A 27,345-nucleotide genomic window follows, 5' to 3' on the forward strand; every position below is an offset into this window, starting at 1 on the left:
ACGATGACTCAAAGGACAAGGGGGCATGAAGGCAGTAAATATAAATGATAATAAGGCTAGGGGAAACAGATCAGGTATAACAAGACAAAGGAATATAAGGCACAGGTGAGAAAAAACTACCAATGTAAAACAGGAAGTATCTAAATGGAGATGACAAATTAAAACATACAAACCTGACACAGCGGGGCACAGAGGGAAACTAGGACAAACAACAACAGACTATACAAACATGCCAAACAAGAATAAACAATGAACATTAAAGATTAACAAAGGCTCTTTAATTATTGCACTTGTCACTCAGTTATTTCTCAGAGCTCACGTCTCCTGCCAAGTTCATTGTTATAGCATTGTCAGCTGGGAAACAAAATAATTTCACATGTAAATACAGTGAAACACATGCATGGTGTTTGTGAGAGCATCGGCTGCACCACAGCAGACGCTCCAGCTGTGGGGAAAAGTTCAAACCACAGTTCACCTGCTGGAGAAATGTTTAATAGATGCATCAGTGGAAAACTTGACAGAAGCTAAACTTCCCCTGTTGAGTTTGCAGCTGAGGTAGACTGATAAAATGTCAGTGCCTCTGTGGCTTTCTTTGATATACTAATATTGTTGATATGGTTCGATCTGCTACGGCAAAGTCTGCGACTAGTGATGTTTTTATTCTCTGATGGGTTAAGCATTTGATTTTCTTCTGCAAATCCCCGTCCTTTCTATTTGCACCTTTGTCAGATTGAAGTCAATGCTTTCATCTCTTTGTCATGTTTCTCTGTGAACACTGTGTATTTAGCGAATAGCTCTTAGCCAACAATCAACCACAATAATAAAAGCACCGGCAGATGAAGTGAATACTTCTGATCATCTTTTGAAGGACATAGTTCTGCGGGGGAACCCCTAACATTCATGTGGATGGTAGTTTAACAGGCACTGCCTACCTCAGCAATGCAGCCAAACAGCACACCTTTATGGGGCATTCCCCAGTCACAGGAGAGTGCACCCTACCAGGAAAACAAAGGCTAAAATCCAAGGATGTCATCTCATCTATCCAGCCTAACCACTATATACTCTGTATATCTTCTAATGTGCATTTTAGGACATGTTACCAACTTTTAGATCATACTGTCAGGGAGCTGGGTCCGTGACTCAGCATTTACAGTTAGGTTGTATTTTTGATTTCTTATGTTATATAGAAAGAATTTGAAGTTCTGGTGTTATTATTAGTTAGGGACTAGTTGAGTTTTAGTTTAGTCAGTGTTACCATCCATGCTCCCTGGTTTATTTGTCATGTTTCCTGTCCAGTCTGTCATGTGTTTCGTGTGTGTGTGTCCATGTTGTCAAGCTTGTGTGTCATGTCTACGTTCTATTATGTTTCCTGTTATATTTTGAAAGTCTTGTGTTCCCATGGTCAGTGTGTTTAGGTCAGGTTTTGTTATTTGGGTTACATGTGCTGGAAGACTGAGTCAGCTGAGTGCCAGAGTTTCTTCTCAATCAAATACAATTCAAAAACGCATTAAAGAGCTCTGTCTGTGAAAAAGCATTTTTAAAGCAAACTATTCTGCATGCTAGGTGAAAAAAATGTGACAATTAATGTGACAGAAAATCCATTTTAATGTGACGGGGAATTTACCACTTAGACAGTCTGACCATTAGGGATTTTACAGGCTGAGGAAAAAAGGGGAAAAATACATAGTTTCAAGTTAATGCCAAAATACGCTTTATCAGAAATGTCATACAAATACCACAAACTAAAGCACTTCCTCTGGGGTGAGTAAAGACCTTGAATGAGGCTTACCAGGGCAACAGGGACCATAGAAGGGGGATTTGGCACATGCGCACAACACACACTAAAACCGAGCACCAAAGTACTGCATAATAAAGGTCAAGCTATTACTGGTCAACAGCAGGCAGTCCTGTTCAGCGAAGAGGAAAAATGAAAATGTGTAAAATTACTGTCAGCTGGATTTAGTTAATGTCAGCTTGGCTTAATATTCATGATACTCAACTATTATGATGAAAGCAACAAAAACACTTGGACTTCAACCAATATACAAGCTTGTTGGGGCCCTAACAAAACATCTGCAGGGGGCCTCCAGCATTGGTTGGTCCAACCATTGTTTAATGTAGAGGCTAAGCCTATGCTTGTAGCCACTGAAGTGTTTAGTGGCCAGTTTGACGCGATGCCACTGTTATGAATGAAAACCCAATAACTCCAGTGTTGCTTATCCTGTCAGCTTAAGCATGCATTGCTCACCATTGATTGCATTTGCTGTTCCACAGTTCACCTTAATATCCAACATTATCCAACATAAATCACAACAGCACAGCGGTCACAAACTGTTTGGTCCCTCCAAACAACAATAGAATAGAATAGAATAGCTTTTTATTGTCACTGTTACAAGAACAATGAAAGGCAGTTTGGCATTTCTCCACGTGTGTGAAGTACACAATAGCGTAAGTATTTACACAATAACAGACAAATTTACATTTACACAAGAAGATATGTACAAGTTATACATACACCTGCAAACATACACGCACATACACAAATATATATATATGTGTGTATATATACATATATGCATCCGTACATGCCTACACACACACATATTTCCACATACACGCTTACATCTATATACATACACATACATGCCATCTAAGTAGCAGGTGCATTGAGAGGTGCAGTGTGATCAGTGAGTGTCCAGGGTGCGAGAGGTCTTTGATGATGATGCTGGCTTTCTGCTGAAGTCTGCCAGTATAGATGTCTCTGAGGGGGGTTAGTGAGGTGCCGATTGCCCGCTCTGCTGCCCTCATCACCCGCTGCAGTTTCCTCTTGTCCTCCACGGTGCAGCAGTTGAACCAGAGTATGCAGCAGTAATGTCAGAAGGCTCTCGATGGTGGAGCGGTAGAAGTTTACTAGCAGTCTTTGGGGTAATTGGGCCTGACGTAGTTTCCTGAGGAAGTACAGCCTTTGTTGTGCTTTCCATACCTGGTGGGAGATGTTTGTGGACCAGGTAAGGTCGGCCGAGATGTGGACTCCGAGGAACTTAAAGCTTTCTACCCTTTCTACCTCCTCCCCATCAATGTAGAGGGTAGAGTGCTCAGATCACTTTGTTCTTCTGCAGTCGATTACATCTCCTTGGTCTTGGCTGTGTTCAGATGCAGGTTGTTGTCATCACACCATTGCTTCAGATGCTGAACCTGCTCTCTGTAGGCTGAATCATCGTTGTTGTCGATCAGTCCTATGATGGTGGTGTCATCAGCAAATTTTATAATGGTGTTACTGGTGTGGATTGGTGAACAGTCATGGGTGAAAAGTGAGTATAATTACACCCTAATTAAATCGAATTAAATCTAATTAAATCACCCTAATTAAATCCTTAAATACAACCTTTACAAACACACAAAGCAAAACTTAGCGACACACATAAGGTAATAAACAGACCATGTATAAAACACACATATACAAATATATTAAAAGTGTTGTTAGTCTGTCTTAGTTCCAGCTGTGTTCCCACCTATTGCCCATCCTCTCGTTATCCTGTGTGTATTTTAGTCCTCAGTCTCTTTCCCTGGACTCTGTAGTTTCCATGTTATCTAGTTTCCAGTACCCAGTTTCTTCCTTGTTAGAGTTTTTATTTTATTTTATTTTTATTTAGTTTGAGTTTCCAAGTTGAGCAATAAAGCTGGCTTCTTAAGTTCATTCCCTTGTCTCAGAGGCCATATCTGACACCAAGTGCCACTAACCCATCCTCTCTTACCTGGCAGTCCTCAGGTCCATTGCTTGCTTGCCTGCCTTGTCTGGTGGAAAACCTCTGACATGAGAAACACAGAGAATCCACAAAATAAACTTGGCATACAATGACAAGCTGTGTAGATCCAAGGAGAAGCAGCAATGGCCACATTAAAAAAACAAAGCTGTTATTGTGCAAATTTCAAGTAGAACCAGACAAAACTAACTCTGCGTAATGAAGCAACCTGTGAAACCAGAGTGAGGAAAGAGTAACAAAGCAACACCAGCCAAAGAAAGTGTCACGGGTAATGGGGGAAATACAGACTCAGTCGCGGAGCTCTGGATGCGAAGCAAACAGTGCGTTTATTTACAGTGCTCAAAACAGTCACAAAGCGAAGTACAAAAATCCAACGGTGATCATCTCCAAATTCCCAGTGGTGTGCAGGTGAGTCTCCCAAGTGATTATCTGAGTGTGTTTCTCCTCCGAGGGCTTAATCCAGCGGACTCCTTCTCTCCAACCTTCTGCTCCGTATCACTTCCTCCTATAAACAAGTGACGACAGCTACAGGTGAGAAGGGTAGCCGGCTAAGGCTATGTTAAAAGTAAGAAAACACTCTTTACTACCGAGCCTCCAGTACAATCCAGCGTCGACTGCCATCCAGACACATAGTTAAGTACCTCAGTCCACAACGAGGATGATCAGTGACAGCTGGATGGCAAATTAGGTGCAGGTGTGTCAGCCACTGGGTGGAGGAGGAGAGAGAGAGAAGCACACACATACACACACAGACAGGTCGCTCCGGGAAGGACCGTCCGACCATGACAGAAAGACAAAATAAAAATGAAATACTTCTACTTCTTCTTCTACTTCTACACTACTGTGCTTAAAATGTCATGGGTGCAACCACAAGCCAGCCATAGTATGTCGGTGAACGCACTTGTTACAACACCTCAGGCACTTGTGACAGACAGAGACTTAAATAAATAAACAAATAACTTTATCACAGCTGAAGGGCTGCCTGTCTGCTTCAGCTGGGAAAAGGCCAGTGTTGTGCTTTTTTAACCTTATTTTTAGTCTTTGTTTATATAGGTAAACAGACTTTAGGCAACATGATTTATAGTTACATATAAAATAATGACCTACATATTTTATCTATATTATAATAAATCCAGTTGATTTTGACTGTTTGCAGTAACTTTATAGAATTATAATATTTTCTTTGCTGCGTTTTTTTTGCCCGACCTCTCCAAAAACCCCAGACATTTTAAATGTCAATGAGACATTTAACCTAGAAAAATAAAGATATATAAAAGTCACTTGCCAAAAAGTGATTGCAGTATTTACTTTGTGATGGGAATATTTTTTCTGGCTGATCACAGGGAGCACACCAGCTCTGGGACAAGCAAATTAGGCGAATGAGTGAGGGAGGGGGAAACCTACCTGATTATAGCCCAGAGAAATGCTTCTCAGTAACTCACAGGTGAGCAAGCTCCAGCAAACAGTGAGGTGAACAAAATGGACATGTGACCTGATCAACTATAGTAAGTTAAAAAAAAAAAAAACTAAAAAAAAAACTAAAGAAGTCTTTCAAACATCCAGTAACTATAGATTTGATAGATTTGTTTTTGGTGACCATCTTTATTACCACTAAAGTCACATGGTGTGGGTAAAGGTTGAAGAGAGCTATTAATACTCAGCTGCAGCACAGATGAGCATTAATAAAGGAGCATTAAAATTCAGCTGTCGTACACTGACATGTCTTCCACTTTATATTGTTAATTGACGCCGAGCCTGAGCTCCTATCTGTTTGTTTGCATCTCTGCACTGTGTGTATTTCAGTGCGTGTGAGTGTATGCTGGCCAGAGGTGACAGTGTGTTTCCTGTGAACTGACAGGGAGTTCGTCATCTCTCTTTGTAAATTTGTCACTTCTCTTCGTAAGCCGCATGAACTCAGCTCTGTCTGGAGAACAGTACAAAGGCGGGTGAGTAAACCCAACATTTTTGGCTCTTTGATGAGGTACTTGACAGGTCGTCATTTTGAGTTATGGCCAGCTGCCCTTCTGTTTTCCAAGCAGCCGCATTGCTCCTGATTCTCTGAAGACACATTGCACAGCCCTTCAAATAACACTGTTTGTGTGTGTGTGTGTGTGTGTGTGTGTGTGTGTGGACAAAATTCAAGGTGAGAACTTATGCTTTACGGGCACTTAAAGGATTTTGTTGTAGAGGTGCTAACACAGGTTGTGGTCTGGAAGGACGCAAGGGAAAAGACATAGCGACTGTCCTTGATTGAGTGGGGAATTATTCCGTCCATTAATATACTAGAAGAGCACCAACTGATGTCAGTGCAATGTTTCTTTTGATTTTGACTTACACACGTCTGTTTTCCCAGCTCGTTAATCATTTCATCTGAACACACTGGAGTACTTCTAACCTTTTGTTTCTTCATCTCTTCTTAGGTTTGTCTACGATGGAGGCTACGGCCAAGTTTGACTTTGAAGCTAAAGCGGAGGATGACCTGAGCTTCAAAAGAGGAGACTGCTTGAAAGTAAGGATCACACACACACACAGACATGCAAACACTTCCTTGGTTTGTTTTTAGCAACATCGCTCTTCACAAAAGTCATAAAAAGTTGTCAGCATACAAAAACATTCAAATGACCGATTTTATATATATGTTGAGTATAAAGCAGAGTATTTCCATGTAGATTAGTGTTTTATCACTCTTGTGTAACAATGGTGCACTGTACTATTCACTGAAGCGCTCTTCAGTTCTCTGTGCAGCCAACCACGACTGCATCCTGCTGCTTAAGTCCGAGTTTCCTTCCTGTTTACATTGCCATTGCAACAAAATCTTTATATCTTCTTGACAGAATCACAAAGTAAAATCATATAGCAGAGGTGAACGCACAGATAACATCAAACTAGCAGACAAACAGCTACAATGACTCAACGCAGCTTTCACACATCGCTTTTGTTAACTCAGCACCTTGCTGAAGCATTAGTTCATGTATATACACCTGCAAACTTAATTTGGGTGCTTTATTGTTATAATACGTTTCAAACTATGTGAACAATGGAAAAACATTTCGATGTTGTTCCGGTGTAAACCTCTCAGAAAAGCTGTTAAAAGTGAGGTCTCCTGTAAAAAGGTGTTGGGTTTTGTAACCCGCTGCAGGGCGAGCCAATTTTATTTGTGCACTGCAGCATTTAGCTCATGTAAATCCACTGCACCCGGCATTAAAACACTTCCATCGGTGTATTGGTGTATAGCAGGTGGATATACACAAAAGGTATACAAGGAAATGGATCAGCAAAAACTCAGCCTCTAAATAACTCTCACAAACACCCACAGCTATCTCACACAGGCAAACCACAACACACACACACACAGAACTAATCATAACTGAGAGAAAAAATATTCTCAGTTTCTACAGTGTAGGCCATCTGGTACTTTGGCCTAGAAAATGGCTTAAAAGGACCCATCTATATCTATATCTATATCTATATCTATAAACACTACTATAAAGCTTTACTGGAACACTTGAACATCACAGTAAAACACAAAGTCTCTACATAACCATGCATCTTCAGGGAAACTTAAAGCACGGTTAGTGCACGTGACAGTGACAACCAATACACTTGAAGAAGTAACAAGACAACCCCCAAATAAAATGGTTTTGCAGGCAATTTCTCCGTAGCTCCCCTGAATTTTCCTAGAGTTTTGCCTTTTTATTCGTTTCCTTGTCACTGCTGATAGCACCAGACAACACCTGCAGCACATTCAGGTTGTACATGTAGTCTGACTCTTACAGGAGGGAAGTGTTGCTGTGTCTTCCAGCACAGTCTCAGGAGTGTAGAAGGAGATACAAGGAGACAGGCTGTTACACGAGGACAGTGTTGGACAAGTTACTTGAAAAAAGTAATTAGTTACTAATTACTGATTACTTATCCAAGAGGGTAATCCTGTTACTTTACTGATTATTTATTTTCCAAAGTAATTAGTTACGTTATTACTTAGTTACTTTAAAAAAACATGATACACAACCTGAACATTTTATAAAGCAATAGACCTTTCAGACCAATTCTATTTTTTCTATATAGTCCATGATATAAAATTGAATCAAATAAATGTCTCCTTTTAAAACTTTTTTATTAGTTTAATCTTTAAATTTTATGCACATTGCATCAAGCAATGTGCATAAAAATATGCATATAAATATTCCAGCATATAAGATAAAACAATGTTTTGTGTTTACACTCACTTTTTCCAACAGACTCAATTAAAACACAACAAAAAATAAACAAAATCGAAGATTCAGCCGCACTGAGTCCTGTTGCTCTTAAATCTATTTTCACCTGTTTAGCAGCAGTGGGGCGGGTGGAGGCTGCAGCGATCATGTCAGTGGGGGGATCTAGGGGTTTCTCTGGGAATTTCACATTCCCATGGCGGCTTGCTAGGTACTTGCTCTGATTTGAAGTTAAATTTTTTGCTGTAGAAAAGTTTTTTCCCACACAGAGTGTACAGCTAATGTTAATGTTTTTGTCACTTTTTACAGAATCAAACTCAAAGTAATGTCAGTACTTCCAAGCTTTAAACGCTGCATGGTCGTTCTCTCTCACACACTCCATATAATCCATTGTTGATCTGTTGCTGCCACAGACGTCACATGCTCGTATGTCATTTTCATGAGACACTCTCACAAACAAAATCATGATTAAGTAATGCATGCAATAGTAATCCCTTACTTTACTCGTTAATAGGATTACAGTTACTGCCCATCTCTGCACAGGAAGATCTGAATAGGGTCACAGAAGGGCATCAGCCCAGCAGCACGACCCTTATGTGCTCCTTTCTGTGAGGCGCAACAGGAGGACAGTAGTGTTTTTTTGATACGGGCAACATGGGCGGTTGCCCGGGGTGGCATCGTGGTGGGTGCGGCATCATGGGCGGCACCGATCGGTGTTCTCACTGCCATTTGCGCGGAGTAAGGACGCCCTCTGTTTGCGAGGTGCTGCTGAAGTCAAAGTAAACTTTATTGTCATCTCCGCTATATACAGTAAGTATATAGAGAGACGAGATGACGAGGCTTCAGTTACAGCAGTGCAAGTAAAGAAACAATAAATATAAGAAGACTAAGAAAATAAATATACACTTTAGGACCAGGGGTAAAGGGATCAATAAGAATTTAAAGTTTATAATTTACAGTTTGATGATTTAAAGTCTCACACACAACCTGTCGATAGGGGAGGGGGCCCGGCTGCTTCCAAATAGAGCACATTTCATTCATAATGTTGTAAATCCAAGCCCATTATGTATTCATGATTTGAATCCTGGGTTGTGCGAAATCCCAAAAATAAACCCTAGACAAAGTGAATCTGGGAACTAAGGTGTAGGTCCATTAGGTTATGTTGTGGTGATCCTCGGGTTGGGGGAAGGGTGTTCATACTGGATTGCAAAATTAAAACCAATGGAAGACGGAAAAGAAAAGTTCAAAGCCATCAGGTTTTCAGTTTAGAAAAAAGAGAAAAGAAGAGGAGGAGAAATTAGCAAAAGATACAGGTAAGCAGATGTGTCACTGGATAATGGCAGGTCATCCTGAAACAATCAGAATCATATTAAGAATATTTTATTAATCCCTAAGGAAATTATGTGGGTTACAGTTGCTCCAAGAAGAAATGGTAAAAATAGTAACAGTAACAGACTAAACTCCAAACAACACATTATGTTACAGATTTTACACATTTAAGAAATTAGCACTAATATATCAGATCACTCAATTATAAATATCAAGGATTAACAGAGGTGATTATAAATAAATATGAAGAAAATTGACAAGAATATTACGGAGTAGAAAAGCGCATGTGTGAAAAGGTTGTAACTGCAGTGTTTACAGTGTGTTAGATGGAGGTGTTGTACAGGGAGATGGCCACGGGCAGAAATGACTTCCTGTGTCATTCAGTGGTGCTTTTCGGTAATCTCAGTCTCTCACTGAACGTGCTCCTGTGAGTAGTCAGTACGTCATGGAGGGGGTGGGAATTGTTGATTTGTCCTATTCTCATTGTATAATGAATTATAATGCCTGTTTGTTAGCTGTTTGCATACTATGCATACTCTCTCTCTCTCTTCATATATATATATACCGCCACTGCAGGAGGAACACTGCCAATGAAATTACCTCCAGTGGGACACTCGAGTCCATATTTCTGCCACACTGTTAGGAGCAGAGCCCAGTGTCATTAAGTGAGAACCTGTGTTCACAGACCAGGACCATGCAACTTGATTGGCATTCACCAGAGATCAGTATAACTGTAGCTTGAGTGTCTGTGATATTATTTTCAGTTGTACTCCAAAATCTGCATTATGTATTGTCAGAGTTTAGTTGGCAGCACACAGGGATCTGCAAATAAGTGGAAAGCTGTGAGTATACACCAGTAAGTGACAACTTTAGCAAAACTGGCCTAATATAGTGGAGAACCCTCTTGTGGCACTGAACTAGAATTGTTCTATCGGCACATGGACACAAAACTGTTGTTCAAGACAGGATAACAGAGGATCCTTTGGGTCCTGTGGGTCGTGGGGTGGGTCCCACTTTGATCACGGTTATTTAGCTGAATCCCCTAGATGCCTGGATCATCTCCAGTTGAGCAGTTTTGGACTGTTGTCATTACTATGGAGGGTGTGGTTGGTTTGCAGCAGTGTATAATCAGGTGATAGGTAAACAAAATCCATTTGAATAAATGTCAACAACCAGTGTTTCCCAGCAGAATCATTAATGTTCACATCACCTGTCAGTGAATTTAAGCTTGTGGCTGATTGGTGGACATGTATGCATGCTGATGCACAGAGATCAGGCATTGCTCCGGGTGGGAGTGGCTGTTTCACCATTTTAACACACTTCATTTTGGCATAATTAGAGTTATTATTTTTTATTTTATACTATGTGGCTTTTGTATGTTTGTCATATTAATTTTATCATTAAGTAAATTAGTTTAAATGTTTAATAATAGATAATATGTGAAAATGTTTCTGATCACTTTTTTTATTTTTCCCCCAAAATACAAATTGTTCAAATTGTTATGTATTTAATGTACCTAATAAGGTCATAATAAAATAATGCGATATTTAGAATCCCTATATATTATTCCCTATTGCCTGTATGTTGTCAATACTAACAATGGCAGTAAAAAACATAGATTTCAACAGCTTTATGGAGAATTATTATTACTTTGACCTTCAGACCAATCTATTAACCTTAAAGGAAAGGTCAGAGGTCAAATGTGACATAAATCCTTATATCGTACTTTCTATATGTTGGCAATAAACACCACTTGTAATAATCATAGTGTTTTTAAGTAATAAGACTTTTTGTTTGTTTTTGACCAATAAATCATGATGCTGGCCTCACAGACAGATTTTAATGGATCGTTAACATGATCTGACTGTTTTCATGTATGTGTGTTGTGTGATTGTGTAAATTAGATTCTGCAAACATCTGGGAACTGGTACAGAGCAGAGCACAACGGAGCTATGGGCTTTGTCCCAAAAAACTATATCGACATTCACATCCCCAGGTAAAACCATGTTTTCATATGTTTTTTTTTTCCAAATTAACCTCCTTCTAGCTTCTGTATTTACGTATTTACACCTGTTAATAATTTCAAAGTACATTATGTAGCTGACTTACATTTACTTATTTTGCTTACTTACTTTGGCATGTGATCACTTTATCCTATATTGTTTCTTGCCAGCAAATTATGCATTTTTACCACCTCAGCTCCTTCAGCACCATCAGGTTTTGTGTCACTGCTTGAACTTTATGTTTCCTGCTCCCCATCTCCTACGTCTGTTCTCCCCTGTCTCCTTAATAACTCCAGCTGGTATCAGGAAAACACCAGTCGCACTGACGCCCAGGAGATACTGATGTCACAGCCCGTGGGGGCCTTTCTCATACGAAGCAGCCGAAAACCAGCTCCAGGCGACTTCTCCATCTCTGTCAGGTGCATTTAGCATGTTTGAGTTTGCAGGTTATCTTTACCCCACTAACTAAAAATCGTGTATTCAGACTGATTAATCTATGTGCCTAACAACTGCTAACAGCTAGACTATTAACATTTGCAATTCTGTGCCAACTCTACACGTTTGCTGTTCTTCCATTTCACAAACATTATATATATCTAACAGTGTGCAGTGTAGTTTAAAAGAGGCAAATGTTTCTTCAAATGGAGTCACACAGGGTCACTGTGAGGGGGAGCGTCGCCCACTGGTGGTGCCTTTCATGTAGGAATGTAGTGACTCAGCCTTTGTCTGGGGTTTCCACAGAGCTCCTATCTTTCCAGTTTTTGGAGAAATACCTCACATATTTAACATGCCTTCTCCCCTTTGCAAGACATGACATGTAGTCTTGTATTTAGGGTGAAGAAATTACAGTAGACATGAATGGCTCGCTTTTGTCTATAGTGGTTATCATGTTGGCTTCCAGTACAGCAATTTACACAGTGTGTGTGTGTGTGTTTATTTTTTGTCCCGCACCTTTATTTTGCTTTGCATGTTCACTGCTCACCATTTAAGTTTGTTCTTCTCGGAATTCTTTTTTTGTCGGTGTTTCTCACCGTCACACAGTTGTGGGCAAGAGTAAGTATGAATATGTGCTAATTAAGAGTCAACCACTTCCTTCAGACGATTCACTTTCGTTCTTTCTCTAAAACTTACCTGCTTGCAGCAGTCTGATATTGATGAGCTAATCTTTTAAGGTCCAGACCGATACTACTAAAATGATGAATACCTGAGGCATTCAAATTTTATATTGAAACAAAACTTGTCTTTAAGGTCTTTTTTGTATGCTTGCCATAGGTTGATCAATGTTTTCTCTTTCACTGCACTGTTGAGTGCTGATGCAATATAGTAGCAGCATATATTTGTGTGTGTGTGTGCGTGTCCGTGCGTGTGTGTGTGTGTGTGTGTGAGTGCGAGTGTGTCAGCGTGTGTGTGTGTGCATGCATGCATGTCTGTGCTCTAAATTGTTAATCAGACAACAGCGAACCCTCTGAGCAAATGATTGAATATTTAATTTTGAAATAAAAACTTTATGTAACTATTATAATTATAATTACAATTATAAAGATGTTTCATCTTTTAGATTTGCATACATTGTTTTATTCACCTCATCTACCTGTCTCCCTCTGTGTGGCTAGTTGCTGCAATGAGATAGTGGCTGTTTGTTTGAGGACAAAAGAAAAAAAATACTCTGGCCCAATTACAAAGTAGTAGTTTCCTTTATGTGTGAGGGACACTCAACAGCTGCTGGGTAAGTTTTAACTTGCTAATACCAGGCTGAAATTTTGCCTTCTGAATGGACAAAGTGTTGGAAACATTCAAAGTTTTTCATTACACTGACACAATAGCACAGTTGCTGTACATTTCTTGGCTGCACTTCCATGATGTGAATCTCCCTTTCCACCACTTGCCAAAGATGCTCTGCTAGGTTGAACTCTGATGACTGTGGAGGCCATTTGAGTATAGTGAACGCACTGTCATGTTCAAGAAACCAGTGCGTGATGATTTCATGGCGTGTTATTCTGCTTGAAGCACTCGTCAGAAAATGGGTACACTATGGTCATAAAAGGATGGATATGGTCAGGAACAATACTCAGACAGGCTGCCTGGTGTGGTCTTCTGCTGCTGTAGCCCATATGTTTCATGGTTTAATGACTTCTGTGCTCAGAGACATTCTGGTCATAAGTGGTTATTTGAGTTACCGTTGCCTTCCTAATAGCTTGGAGCTCCACTCCACCCAGAGAACAGCAGCTCACTGGATTCTTTCTCTTTTTCAGAACATTTTCTGTAAATGCTAGAGATGCACACCAACGATCATGCCATGTTCAAAGTGACATAAATCCCATTTCTTCCCCATTCTGATCCTCAGAACAGCAGCAGGTTGTTTTAATCATGTCTAATTGCTTAAATACTTTCTGCTGTGGCACTGTGATTGACTGAAAAGATACTTGTACTAATGAGCAGATGAATAGGAGTACCTAATAAAATGGCTGGTGAGGGTATAACAGCACAATGTCTCACATTTTTTTAAGGATGGAACAAACATAAGTAGTCATTGTAGTCATCAATGAAGTCATTGTAGTACATGGAATGAAATACGGAAATGCAGATAAAAAGGATCCTACTTTTCATCTTATACCCTTTTAGACATCCAGCAGATGTTCAGCACTTCAGGGTGATGCGTGACAGCAGAGGGCAGTACTACCTGTGGTCAGAAAAGTTTCCCTCACTCAATCAGCTGGTGGAATACTATAAAAAAAAATCCATCTCCAAACAGAGTCTACTATTGCTCAAAGAGACGCAAAAAGAGGTAAGGGCTAAAGATTGAAACCTGCCTGGAAACGTACACAGTCATTGTGTCATTATTAGTGCTGTCACTATCTGGTGCTGTCAGTGGATTTAACAGGAGTCACAGAATGACAAGGTAGCCATAAGGGAAACGCTAACGTGACTTGTTTATGCCCCAACAGGAAAGAGGAGACTCAAATAAGCTTCTACCTCCTCATCCTATTTTTCCACGTTCTGACCATGCGCCTTCTCCAGCACCACGACAGGTACACAACTCTGTGCGTAAGTCTGTGGTTACACTGATGACTGTGGACTTGCGATCTGTGAAATGTGTGTAAGATGCAGTGTCTCCCTGTCCATATAGACTGTGTGACTGTACAGTTTCAGTTTCAGGCGTGCATGCACAACTTTTAGTCAGAGTAGTTAAGTCTTTGACCTTTGATTTGCTGTACACTTTTATGTAAATGCCAACTTCTAAGGAGCCTAGAATAACAATTATAATACTTTTTAAATTACATTTGGCTCTTCTTTGCCCAAATTCAGACAGGTCTGTCTCTTTAAATCTCTGCACATAGTAAATAAAACTTTGAAAATTGGGCTGAAAATTAGCCAGTGACAGTGAGCTGATAACATATAGAGTACTGATAAGTTTCTATCTTCCTCTGTTGTATCTAGCGCAAAACCTCCCACACAACGCAGGTCAGAGCCATTTACGATTTCAAGGCAGAAGAGGCGGACGAGCTGGAGTTCAGTGCAGGGGATATCATTGAGGTTTTGGAGGTCTCTGACCAGACCTGGTGGAAAGGTCAGCTAAGGGGCAAAAAAGGCCTTTTCCCCTCCAACTACACCAAACCCATCTGAGAGGACGGCCCACAGGCAAACATCTGTAAAACTACTGCAACTTTTTTAGTCAAACATCTAATGCTGGTTTTGTTTGTGTTTTTGAGATTAAATTTCAAACTTAGAGCAACTCAAAACTGCTAGCAGGAAAAGGCTCACCAATACACCAAACATGCGAGTTTTTAATTTTCATCATGTCAAGGATAGCGTTCATGTTTGTCATTGACAAGACATAAAAAGCCCAAGTCAAGATAAAAACATGTTTTTTTCTGTTTTTTAATGAAAAAGTATTTCATGTATCGATCTGTCCTGCCCAGTGGTGATGTCTAATTCAGTGCTATTTGGAAAAGTATATAAGTTTCAATTGTAAGGTACCTAATGCTATTATTTCTGAAAGAAATCATCCATTTACAAATGCATTTTATGCATGATAAGTGTCACCGCATGAACGCTACTCTGTAAACTTTTTTTTGTCAGCCTTATGATTAAGTTTGTTGTACTTTTTGATCACATCGTGGTGTTGGATTCCTAACAAGGCCCACGTTTTAGTACTGTAATTTATGAACTTTTGAAGTTGTTGCTGATTGCTCAGACTCCACACAACAAAAAGGTATTGTGCAGACATATTATAAGTAAACCATCCAGAGGGTTCAGTCATGTGTGTGTCCATGTCTGAAAAGTAATAAAAGCATTTTAGGACACTCTGACGTCTAAAAGTAAAAGTTATTGTGTGTCATGTCCCATATACTAATAATAAAGCAGATCTGTATTTCAGTATTCGGTTGTGACCAGAGTATTTTAAGAACAACACAAATGTGTTTTAGACATTCTCAAAATAGCCCCTAGAAGTTGTTTCACTTTATTTAGGGCATATGACACTGCTTATCTTGTTTGGCCCACATATAAAGTGCGTGTTTGTTCGGTTTATTACCTGGGCTGACCTTATCAAGGCTGCTAAGAAAGAAAAGAAAACTCCCAATAGCTTCAGAGTACGTGTTTCTATAGCTCTCGGGACAAACGTGTGCTGCATTCAATGTCTGTGTGTAATTTGGTCAATCTGACTGAAAGCAGAAATCTTTTCATCCTCACTTTTAAATTTAAAAATGTATATTATTAATCATATTCATTTCTAAGACTCTCTGGATGTGTTTTGGCATGATTTGGGCCTCCACAATGAAAATTCCAAAACGAAAGTTACACAAAGGTTTTCACAGACGTTAACGCCCATTGCAGTGCGTCGTCTTCATCATTCCAATGGCAAGTGAAGAGTCCAAAGTCTCGGCTCAATCTCGGTGAGAATTCCGGTCAGGTGAGAAAAGTTTCCCAGTTTTATTGTAGTCTACCTGTATGTAGGTGTCACTCAGCAAACCCTGCTCGGGGTTAAGAAAGCTTCTGACCTTTATTGGTGCTAACCGCGAAAGCCACCATGGCCGAATCCCAGCTCACGGTGATGGAGGACGGGCGCATAGGAGTCAAAGTCCCGGAGACCAAGCCGGAGTTTTACTATAGTGAAGAGCAGCGAACCGCTGTAGAACTGCTGCTGAAGGAGGGCGATGGCGCCTTCAAAACAAGACTTAAAGAGGACAATACGAAGGACTTTCTGTCTGCCAGGGAAGTCAAGCTATTAACGAACACTTTCAGACCGTACGACTCAGGGGATGACAGCAAGGCATCCACCTCCGGGTCGGAGCAGGGCGCCACCGGCACCGATGCGGATTCAGGGGTCCACTCCACCTACTGGCCCCAGATGTCGGACACAGAGGTGCCGCCGCTGGATATCGGGTGGCCCAGCGGGGCTTATTTCAAAGGGGTGACCCGGGTTTCTGTGCACACACACCCGCCCAAAGACAACGGACCGCACATTAAGGAGGTGGTGCGACGGCTCATCCAAGAGGCTAGCAAGGTGAGGAGTGTGGGTCCGATTCAACCCGTTTAAAAGTTTATGGCTAATAACGGGCATCCTTATAAATTCATAACGATCATAGTCTTATGTCAGTCTATGATAGTACTTTAAATACAACCAGTAACATGGGCAATACTAAAAATGTGGAGTACATTTACGACAATTAATCACATTTCTGCTAATAGGTAGTTAGTCGGTAAAGATTAATTGCCTGTTAGAAGACGAGTGTCCAATGCTGCAAGTTTTGGTATCGATCAGATACCAGAATTTGGTAAGCCACAGGGCTGATCAATACTTGAACATTGAACATGTAGCGAAGAGCAATGTATAATTATGAGAGATGTCAGTTTTTTGGTTCTGTTTTAGATCTGGAAAAAGGAAAAAGAGGCAAGCAGGTTCAGAATGCAGAGCTCAAAAGGCTAGTTTGGTTATGGTTGTAGACATGATTTATTTTTTCTTTTAGTTAGTTTTTTCTTTTAAAAAGATAATTTGGCTTGCAAACTATGATCATACGAAAATACCCAAATGAGACTGAGAATAGGTGGAGGGCGGGAATAGTGCAGGTGATTGTTTGCTGTGATTGGCAGTAGCTAATGCAAAATTGACATTAATAATACATACACAAACATAGGTGGGTAGTAACTGTGTAACAAATGGATCCAGGGTGCTCTAACAACCTCCAGCACTTGTGTATGTTTTTCATCAGATAGACTGCAGGAATTTGTTCTAGTTAAACAGGCTCTGTGTGGGAAACTTTAAAGCTTTTATTTAAAATGAGGGCTCAGAATCATGAAACTCAAGCCCGGTAAAGAAATGTGAAACCACTGTCCACGCTCTTTTTTTGTAGTGTGATAAAACTACAAGGCTGCTGCTCTTTGCAGTGTCCCGTAGATCTAGCTCCACAGGGGTCAGGGAGGGGGGAACACCAGTTTGAGTGATTAATAGCTCCTCACATAGCAACTAAAGGCTTGAAGTGGGTCTTTAAATGTGAGTTGGTGATAGTCATGTTTACTCATAGGGTGCCGGATCTACGCTGAGTCATCTGTTCCGTGCTCAGTCTACAATGCAGTGACAGGCTTTGCTGTGCACTCGCTTCCTTAGTATTTCTCTTTAAAAGTGGGTTAGGGAGGGCTGCAGGAACATGTCACATAATCACCTTGGGTTTTGTGACTTGTGCAACTTTTCTCAGCTTTTCTTTGAAATTCCCGGTCTTTCCTTTTCACAACACCCCTTTCCTTCTTCCTGGGTACAGATCAGGTAGTGGAGGTAGTAAAAACAGGATCTCTGGCTCTTAACAGAATGACACACTACCTTGTTTCCTGGTTGCCCTGCCTACTGTTCTTTCATTTGATAAAGTAAGACATTGTTTAGTAGTTCACTCCCTCTTTTCACAATTTGCCATACCGAGACCTTTGGGTGTTTTCCAAACTTGGCAGATCAAGAAGACAAACAGTTAAACAGTAGGTGCTTTAGGATTGGTGTACATGAGCAAAAAGTACATAAAAAAGACAAGCAAAAATAACACTCAAGATAACACATGTTGACCAACCAGTTCTTCAGATACTAACTTGTTTGCATGTGAACAGTGATTTAGTTTTTGGTTTTTATTTGTTTTAGTGATTCTTTCATTTTTCTTTCTGATGGGATGAAAGAAAAATGAAAACATACACAAGTGCTGGAGGTTGTTTGATTCCTAACTGTCCTCAAGTCTCAGCCTGTATCTCTGCTGTTGAGCTTTCAGGTTGGCTCAGCATTTTTCTGTAGTGAGACCATGAGTGGAAACACCAGGCCTTTTCTGTCTAACAGAGGAACATTTGTTGCAGATTTAAAGATACATTTTTTCCATGACTTTGCTTTTCAAGGACGACGAAACAGTCAAATAATAAACATTTCCATACTCTCCACCTCTGCCTTGCACGTAACATGTCCATTCATGTTTGAAAGGACCGTGTCTTGTTTTTTGCCCTCCCTTGGGCTGTGTGGACTTTACATAAAACTTGTGGTTTAGTATGGTGCCTTTATGTGTTTTTCTCATAAATCTGACTCAACAGGGATTATGTTGTACTGATTTATTCAGAGGCAGAATCAGAATTGGGTTTAATGGCCACGTTTGTGTACACATGCAAGAAATTAGGCTCCACTTTTTTTCTTGCTCTCAGTGTAAACAGAACAGGCAGGGCAGACAACAGCAACGTGACACAGGCATATTCATATATGCTGAATAAATTATGGAATAACGGCTATTGTATAATATACACGCAGATGTCTGGTTGCTTTGGTATACAGTGTTCTGTAGCACCTACAAGGGGGCAGGAGTTGGAACAGGTTGTGTACAGGGTGTGATGGGTCTGCAACCGAGGATTTGCAGGATCTAGTGTAGACCTACATTGATGGTATTGTCCACTGACCTGTTTGACTGGAAAGCAAACTGCAGAAGGTCGATTCCACTAGTTGACCTTCTGCAGATTGTGATGTCCTGCAGGTATGTTAACACCAGGGTGACAGCTCTACAGCATTTAACCAAGTTATAGGGGGTTTCTTGGAGACAGCGATGACTGGAGTGCTTGAAACAGCAGGGGACTGCATATAGCTCCAGGGATCTGTTTAAGGTCAGTGTAAAGATGGGGGCTAGCTGGTCAGTGCAGACTTTGAGGCCAGAGGGAGACGCACAGTTTAGGGCTGGTGCCCTTCTGGTCTCATGAGTTGGTCAGGTGTTAGAAAGGATGGGTGAGGGGCTGGCACGGGGGAGTTGGTTGTGTGATGTGGCGGGAGAGGGTGAAGGGTGTAAAGGCAGGATTGTTACACCTGAATAAACACATGCAGGTCCCCTGTCATCTGTAGTTGGTGGTATCCTGGAGACCCACACCGACACAAGGTCATTGGCTGAAACCTGTGTTTGTTTTTTCTGTATATCATGTTCACGTCGATATAAATGTGAAATGTACATGGTGTAATTATTTAGCCTTTTTTTCAATGAACTGTTAGTAGTTGGGTTTTTTTCTATTGTGGCACTCTGTCTTCCTTCTTTGTGTTTGAGTGTGTGCATTTTTCCTCCATTGAATTAAAATATGTTTAATGGGACAGTACCATTATAAAATAATAATGTATTCACTTTTCAGATGTTACTGATACTTACTCAACGTCATTTTTTTATTTTGCTCACTTCATCCAAATAGTGCACAGATGACAAAATCAGCTTCACAAATGTTCTTTACCAAAACAAGTTTTATCCGATAAGGGGAATATCATTTTCTGTTTTAATTATGGCCTAACAAGAAAATATTTTTTGAAAGGAAATTGTCCTTTTGATAACTGAGATCAAAGGTAAAACTTTATTGCAATCCTAAAATTAGTTTTAAAGTGTTTCGACACACTTCTGCAAACCATGATATGTACAACAATCACAATGTGTAATACGTCAAGGACTTTTATTGTGAAAAGAACTAACACAAACAAGAGGAAACCAGCAAATCTAAGGACCCCAAAGCGCTTTACACTACATTCAGTCATTCACCCATTCACACACACATTCACACACTGGTGGTGGCAAGCTACATTGTAGCCACAGCTGCCCTATTAGGGAAACTACCATCGAGAACATCTCTAAAAAAACAATTTTTGCTAGAAAATTATGAGTGTTGTGTAATGTGTCCCTTTTTTCTGTTTGTTCTGTCTCTGTGTGACAGCAACACTGTTCAAGTCTGCTTGCTACTAACCAGTTACCCACAACCCTCCACCATCTTCAACTGGAGTTTTTGTTAATCCACAATATGAGAAACTCGGCTTAGAGACGGCTGGTCCTTGTATTCTTTGTTGTTAAAGAGTATATGGGGAGAGCATGATTTATTAATGTACTTAAGAAGGTTTACATGCTCCTCCTTTCACAAGCACAGAAAAGTCAGGGTTGGATAAACACTGAGCACTCTGAAGCCGGAGCTCACAGTGATTATACTTGCACATACACAGACTTCAGTATTTTGGCTATGTTTTACATAAAAAGACACGCTTTAATGATTGCTATGCAGATGTTAGGTGGCCTTTTGGTAACACCTTATGCATCATAGGATGCATCATAGGAATTTAGCCTAAGGAAGACATTTCCAAATTGTGTTGAGCACAAAGCAATTAATTGTCTTAAGTGTCTTTTTCACTTTGATTCCTAGCTCAGCCTTAAGAATATGAATATATCTGTAAGCACAATGTCAGATTAAGTCACTGTGTCAACAGTTCATGCTGTGACCTGTCAGAGAAGATAATGCCCTCTGCACAGTATGCTAACTAGTTACAGCTTGTCGCCTAAACTATGTGGGCTGTATGTAAATATTAAGCTGCCAAGAATTTCACTGTCACACCCGCAACAACAACAACAACAATAAACACACAGTTAGTCCTGTCTTCATAGTCCTTTGCAGGCAACGTAAACCAAAAGCTTTCTATATCATGTCAAATGAATCAGTTGAAACAATTGCAAGGCAGTAGTAACCCCAATGCTCTCAGTGTAAAATGTTAATGGACACAATAATGAACATGGCACATAACAACAACATGTGACCATTGAATGTTGCTTGAAAACCATTAGAGAAACATAGAAACATTGTGTTATTAATCAATCCACTGGTCAGCTTGTTTTGTCTCTAAAACTATTTCCAGTTGAGGCGCACTCTGTCGCTGTGGGCAAACATGACAGGACGTGTTGAAGAACAAGACTTTTGTGATTCTGTACTAGTCACAAGGTGGTTTAGAGGATAGGTGTTCTGCCAGGATGTACCTCCTCGACTAATTCCAGCGTACTCACAGAACAGAAAGAGCTTTATGGGTCAGTGACAGACCTAAATTCCCCAGATGATCTTATTTTGTTGTTACAAGATTTTATCTGTGTGATCTGTCAGTCTGAGTGGAACACAGCCGGAGGATAACACAGTGGCTTCCCCCACTCTTATTGGACTAGCAGCTAAGACTCTTTCATAAGGCCCAGCAGTGCCTTCAAGGTTGGTGTATTAACAGGTGGCAAAGTGCTTCAGCTAGACAGATTAGCTTCACCTCATGGTTCCTTTGTTAGGTTTGTTGGAATCATTCTGCCCTCAAGCAATGTACTGATTTTTGTCCCATCCTCCTATAGAGAGGTAACATGGAGGAGTAGCTGACAGTGAACTTAAGCTGAGATTCAGGTTTCTCAAATGTTGCAACATTTTTTTTTCTCTCTGTGTTGCTGACTTGTTGGTGCACCTTTGTTTCTGCCAAGGGGTTATTAATTTAAAGTGCTGTAAGGGGTTAAAAGAACGTGTGGCAGTCCATAACACAAAGAGACAGACAAATGTTCATGCTCACATTCACTCCTATAGCCAATTTAGAATCATCAGTTATCCTGACATACTTTGGAGAGTACTCCACACAGTCACGGGGAGAACCACCAATCTCCACACTGAAATGCCCCAGCCGGCCGGCCTTGGAATTGAACTCAGGCCCTTCGGGTGCTGGATATAAAATACTAATGCTTATTTCTCCTGCAGGTGATCGCCATAGTAATGGACATCCTCACAGACATCCACATCCTACAGGACCTGATGGATGCAGCGTCACGTCGCATGGTGCCTGTTTACATTTTGTTGGATGAGCAAGGTGTGCCGCACTTCTTGGACATGTGCTCCAGGCTGCAGATTGGCTCACAACACCTTCGGGTAAGACTATACTTTTAGACAGTATATCAGCGACGCAGAGAAAAATAATAACCTCATAATCTGAGCTTATTTTAAAGAGTTGCGTCTTCTAGTGTAGGTTCAGTTATTCAGAGGGTCATGGATTGTTTTATTGGTTTGTTTGTAACAGCACTATTGTTGCTTTTTTGCTTGTTTTTTTCTGGATAAATTAACTCAATAATTTGGTTCAACTCAATAATTCATGTCACAACCAATAACCGTTGTCAAATATTTCCTAAACTGAAAGGGCAGTCTTGTAATCCCACTTTACTTTGATATAAATGATGGCGACATCACAGAAAAATCAGATTTCATCACTGATGCAGAATTTTAAAGTGCATCAGTACAAAATAACACACATCCTAGTAATGAAATGACCAAATCTGACATGCTATTTTCACCACTGTATTAAAGCAGTTATACATAGAAGTGTCCCATTAGTTAAATTATTAATTGTTTCCACTTATGTCTTGAACTCACACAAAATCAGTAACAGAATTGGAAAGGACACCTATTATAGAGCAATCAAGTGTATCCTTCTCCTCCATATTTAGCTGTAGGAGATTTTGGGGTTCAGGTGTAGCCAGGAGTTATCTCGAGAATGCACTTCGTTCAAGACGTAACTGGTTTCATGTGCTGATCAATAATTACTGTGTGATTATGAATGGAGATAAAATTTAAAAAGCTAACAAAAGGCTAAATCGTCACTCCCCAGTGGTTTTAAAATTAACTTTCAGCTGATGTGGCTCAATTGTCCTCTTCAGCTGATTGTATATCTGGATGTGGCCCAAGACCATCAAACTTGATTGGTCAAAAGTAGTAAAACAACTTGCTTAAAGATTGGACGATTGAATCAGTTGCTAGGATTGCTGAGCCACATATTTCGTAGGCAGCCAGTAGGAGGTTTGGGTGGACTGATTTTTAAGAGTATGGCTGTAAAAATCAAACTATGTGCTGCTTCCATCAAAAAGATTGTTAAACTGCCTGCGTCTTGACATTGTTGGTTATGTTCTCATCCTCATCCTGACCCTGTGTCGTTGCAGAACATCAGAGCCAGAACGCTTCAGGGAACTGGTTTCAATTTGTCGTTTGGCAGGCTGCCTGGTTCACTCTGTAATAAATACATGCTGGTAGATGGGGACAAAGTTGTGTTCGGTTCCTACAGGTGAGGAGGAAATATTGTGCAAAATGTTCCATTAAACGTAATAATCTGAGTTTAAGTAATTTTATCTGCCGCTGTGTATAAGATTAGAGACTGATAACTTGGGTTCCTTTTGTCAAATGATGTGAGTGAAAGACTCAGACTGTCTCTGAATACTTTCATCATTCTTGGATATAATTCTTCACTTTCTCTTTTAAGAGAGCAATAATCACTCTGATGCCATTTGTGTGTTAATTCTATTTTAAGACTTACTGTAAAGACATGCTTGTGTCTCTTAATTGGCAGTTGTAGCAGCATTCTTGTAACCATGCACGCTTAACATTTTAGTGGCTTCATTGTGCCATGACGTGCACTGAGTCATGTCGTACTGCATTAAAGTCTAACAAAGCACCAAGTGTAGCGCGATCTGGTCAGAAGAGACATGCAGCTAGATAAGTGGATAAGCAGGTGTTTATCCACTTATCTGAATACGGTTGATTTACTTTTGATTGTGTATACACACACACACACACACACACACACACACACACACACACACACACACACACACACACATCTATCCATCTATCTATCTATCTATCTATCTATCTATCTATCTATCCAGCCAGCCAACCTAACTTGTCTGTCTTTGAGCTGTGATTCATGCCTCTGTAGATTATCTGCTGTGCTATTGTTCAGGCTGGTCTTTTCTAGCCTGAGTACAAAATGTAGCTTTCGTTTTATGACAGCCTCCATCAATAGCTCTGCTAAATTCTGTGTAGGATTGAGACATTAATTATTCTGTTTGTGTTTGGACTTTTGTAGATGATCTCTATAGGCAGCTTGTTATGCTAGCATGGGTGACCTCATTTTAGGGGAGTACATTTAGCGGTTGTTTAAATATTTTAACCTGGACAAAAAAGGTCATCAACTAACTTTGTTCTGGTAGCATGCTAATGATACTGCTAATGCTTTTAATCAGAAAAATGATGATCAAAGCCATAGGAATGTGGTTGTAGTCTGTTTGATACCTGCTTACTGTGCTAGAGACACGAAGATTTTCCATAGAGAATATGCTCGTTCCTAACTGTTAATGCTGTGTCCTCCCAGCTTCTCCTGGTGCACGTCTCGCATGGACCGAAACATGATCACTGTGATGACGGGACAGCCAGTCGACTTCTTTGACCGGGACTTCCGTGAGCTGTATGCCATCTCTGAGAAAATGAACCTCTACAAAGAGTTTCACGTCAGCCCTCCTGCTGCCCAGGTGGCCTCCACAGTTCGCTCTAAACCGAGTACCAAACGCCCGCCATTAGCAGCAACCACATCCCGCTTCCAGGTTAGCTTAGGGGATTCACGGAATAATGAAATCCAGGTCCCAGCACACAAATATTACAACCCTAAATACGCACTAGCGTTTGGGGATACTCCCCGTCCAACAGGATCTCTGCGCGAACCCAAGAGGGGTTCAGGTCTGGCTGAGGTTCCCGAGGAGGCAGATTCGGGGAGCCCACGGTTGGCCAGCAGCGAGAAGATGGATCGATTGAGTCCGCTGCCGGCAGAATCCCCAGGCGAAAGCTTCAAGAGGACAAATGGAGTCAAGTCAGACATAAAAAGCCGTCCCACACTAAGGCAGAGACTTTTTAAGAGGAAATCCCAGAATAAACTTCCTGTTAACACAGAACCTGTACCCCCAGAAACTAAACAGGATGAGGAGAATGAGGATAACTGCGAAGTGGTTGTGTTATCTCCATCCAAAGTTAGTAAGAAGCCGTCTAGACTGGGACGGAAGTCAATGTCTCAGCAAACTGCCAATGCCTCACATGACAATATGAGTAAGTCACGAATATTAGCTTGTATATGAAGATTTAATCTGCAATGAACACATTTTAATCCAATGAATTATAACCTGTAATCTAACCTGAGTGATGTGAAGAGGTTGAGGGTAATGTAATCATTTCTCTATTTTCTTTTTCCTGACAGGTTTAAAAAGTCAACATAAAGGAAGGTGTAAAGTGAGCTGAAGCTGCCCATCTCCACAGAAGACAAAATGACTTTAGTCACATGAACATTAACATCACGTTTGATTGTGCTGAAGAATTTTACCCAGCGTCTCACAGAGAGACAAGATAAAATCATTTTGTTGTTTGGTGCCAAATGTACAATAAATGCGTTTTAAGTTTTATATGATATGTTAGAATGCAGATTGGGTTAATAAGAGATTTTGTTATGAGCACTTTCATCGTGTTTTGCTTTGAACACTGTTAGCTTCCAGGTTCTTCTCTTCTGGACACTGAATGTACAGTTTTAAGGTGGATCAATGTGAGAAGCCTGTCTGTCAAAGAGTGAAAGAAATCATCTAAGCTGTCAAAAGTTGTCTTTACATTCCAAATGTAACACAGCGGGAAATTTAAATCCCACCAGATGTGGGGCTATTTGTCACTCTTAACCACACACATTCACCTCAGCCATGCACTACGAAGCGAGTTTAGCATAACCATGGTGTCTTTCCATTACATCCACTTACCCTTAAATCAGTAACCAAGATATGCTTTCACATGAACGTTTGCATGAAGGTGTTGGTGCTGACAGCATCTCACCAATCAGATGGATAAGTAATGGCAACACAGTTAAGCACATGATAGAGGCTCAAAGCAGCACAGCTGCTACAGACAAAGCAGCAGTGTGATCATGTGTTAAATGAAAAGCTGTGTGCAGTAGTTCAGTATTAAATGTTCTGTATGGACGTTTGTGTGCTTGAAATAGTTCAGTGTGAGTGGAAGAGAGCTGCAGTATTAATAAAGTTTAGCCTGTTTGAATCAAGGAAGGAAAACTGGCACCAGTGTGAGTTAACATACAAGTATCACAGCTCTCATTAGGTTAGTCTGAATAAATAAATATAAAATCAGAAGTCAAACTCAGACTTTGACTACATGCAGCGTCCACTACAAATAGGTAGCACAGTAAAATAGTTGTGAAAATGTTTGCAGCCAACAAAAAACAATCAAAAAACCCCCAAGGAATAAAGTTTTGTTTAATAATCTATATTTCTTACTGCGTTTTGGGGAAACGGAAAAACTTCAGACACTCCTACAGTCCATGCACAGACGCTCCACAGGATCTTCCAGGAATGGATATGGAATAAATTGGTCAGAAAGCGGTGATTTCATAGCTGTAATAAGCTCTAATCCAGCTGCAAGTTAGGTTAGGTTACTATGGCAGTATACCCCAATAAGAAGAGAAGCGTTTTCATAGTACAGAAAACCCAGGATGGACACTGAACCTATGAAATCCTGCTTCACAATGCAGGCCACAGTTCAGATTGATAGCCACTCATGGTCAGCCCAAAGCAGGATATTATTAGACAGTGAATGAGTTTAGGCCCGGATTACAGTTTAAATATTATACTACTTACATACTTTTTGTTTCATGTTGCAACTCTATAATAAATATTGCCTTTTATTCAGTTCTAGAAGTGAGGAAATTGTCATGTAAAAACAAATTGCAGCAATACAGAAAAAGCATAAAAATGTTCATAAGTAAAAGTCTCTGAACAGGCATAAATTTGAGTGCAGCTCCCTCTAGTGGTGATGCGCAGGTACTAGTCTATAATTTGTCCTTTCAAAGTCTCAACCGTGAAATAATTGCCAGAAAATTGTTTTTTATTTTTTTGCAAATGCAGAAAAATGAGTGTT

General features: G+C 40.4%; 2 protein-coding genes across 2 annotated transcripts; both read left to right on the forward strand.

Annotated features, from left to right (window-relative positions):
* The first annotated feature begins 6,195 nt into the window (after positions 1–6,195).
* On the forward strand, positions 6,196–14,931 carry grap2b (GRB2 related adaptor protein 2b). Its single transcript, XM_085355580.1, has 6 exons — positions 6,196–6,273; positions 11,209–11,300; positions 11,604–11,726; positions 13,930–14,092; positions 14,253–14,336; positions 14,746–14,931. The coding sequence occupies exons 1-6, from the start codon at positions 6,196–6,198 to the stop codon at positions 14,929–14,931; spliced, it is 726 nt and encodes a 241-aa protein (XP_085211706.1).
* Positions 14,932–16,336: 1,405 nt separating this feature from the next.
* Positions 16,337–25,674, forward strand: sack1fb (scaffolding CK1 anchoring protein Fb). Its single transcript, XM_085355581.1, has 5 exons — positions 16,337–16,813; positions 22,324–22,491; positions 23,553–23,674; positions 24,761–25,485; positions 25,634–25,674. Exons 1-5 carry the CDS (start codon positions 16,337–16,339, stop codon positions 25,672–25,674), a joined length of 1,533 nt encoding a protein of 510 aa, XP_085211707.1.
* Positions 25,675–27,345: the final 1,671 nt, after the last annotated feature.

Source organism: Diplotaxodon limnothrissa, linkage group LG6 (assembly GCF_057381915.1).
Source record: "Diplotaxodon limnothrissa isolate DT_005_m linkage group LG6, D_limnothrissa_male_GT1.1, whole genome shotgun sequence".
NCBI classification, from domain to species: Eukaryota; Metazoa; Chordata; class Actinopteri; order Cichliformes; family Cichlidae; genus Diplotaxodon; species Diplotaxodon limnothrissa.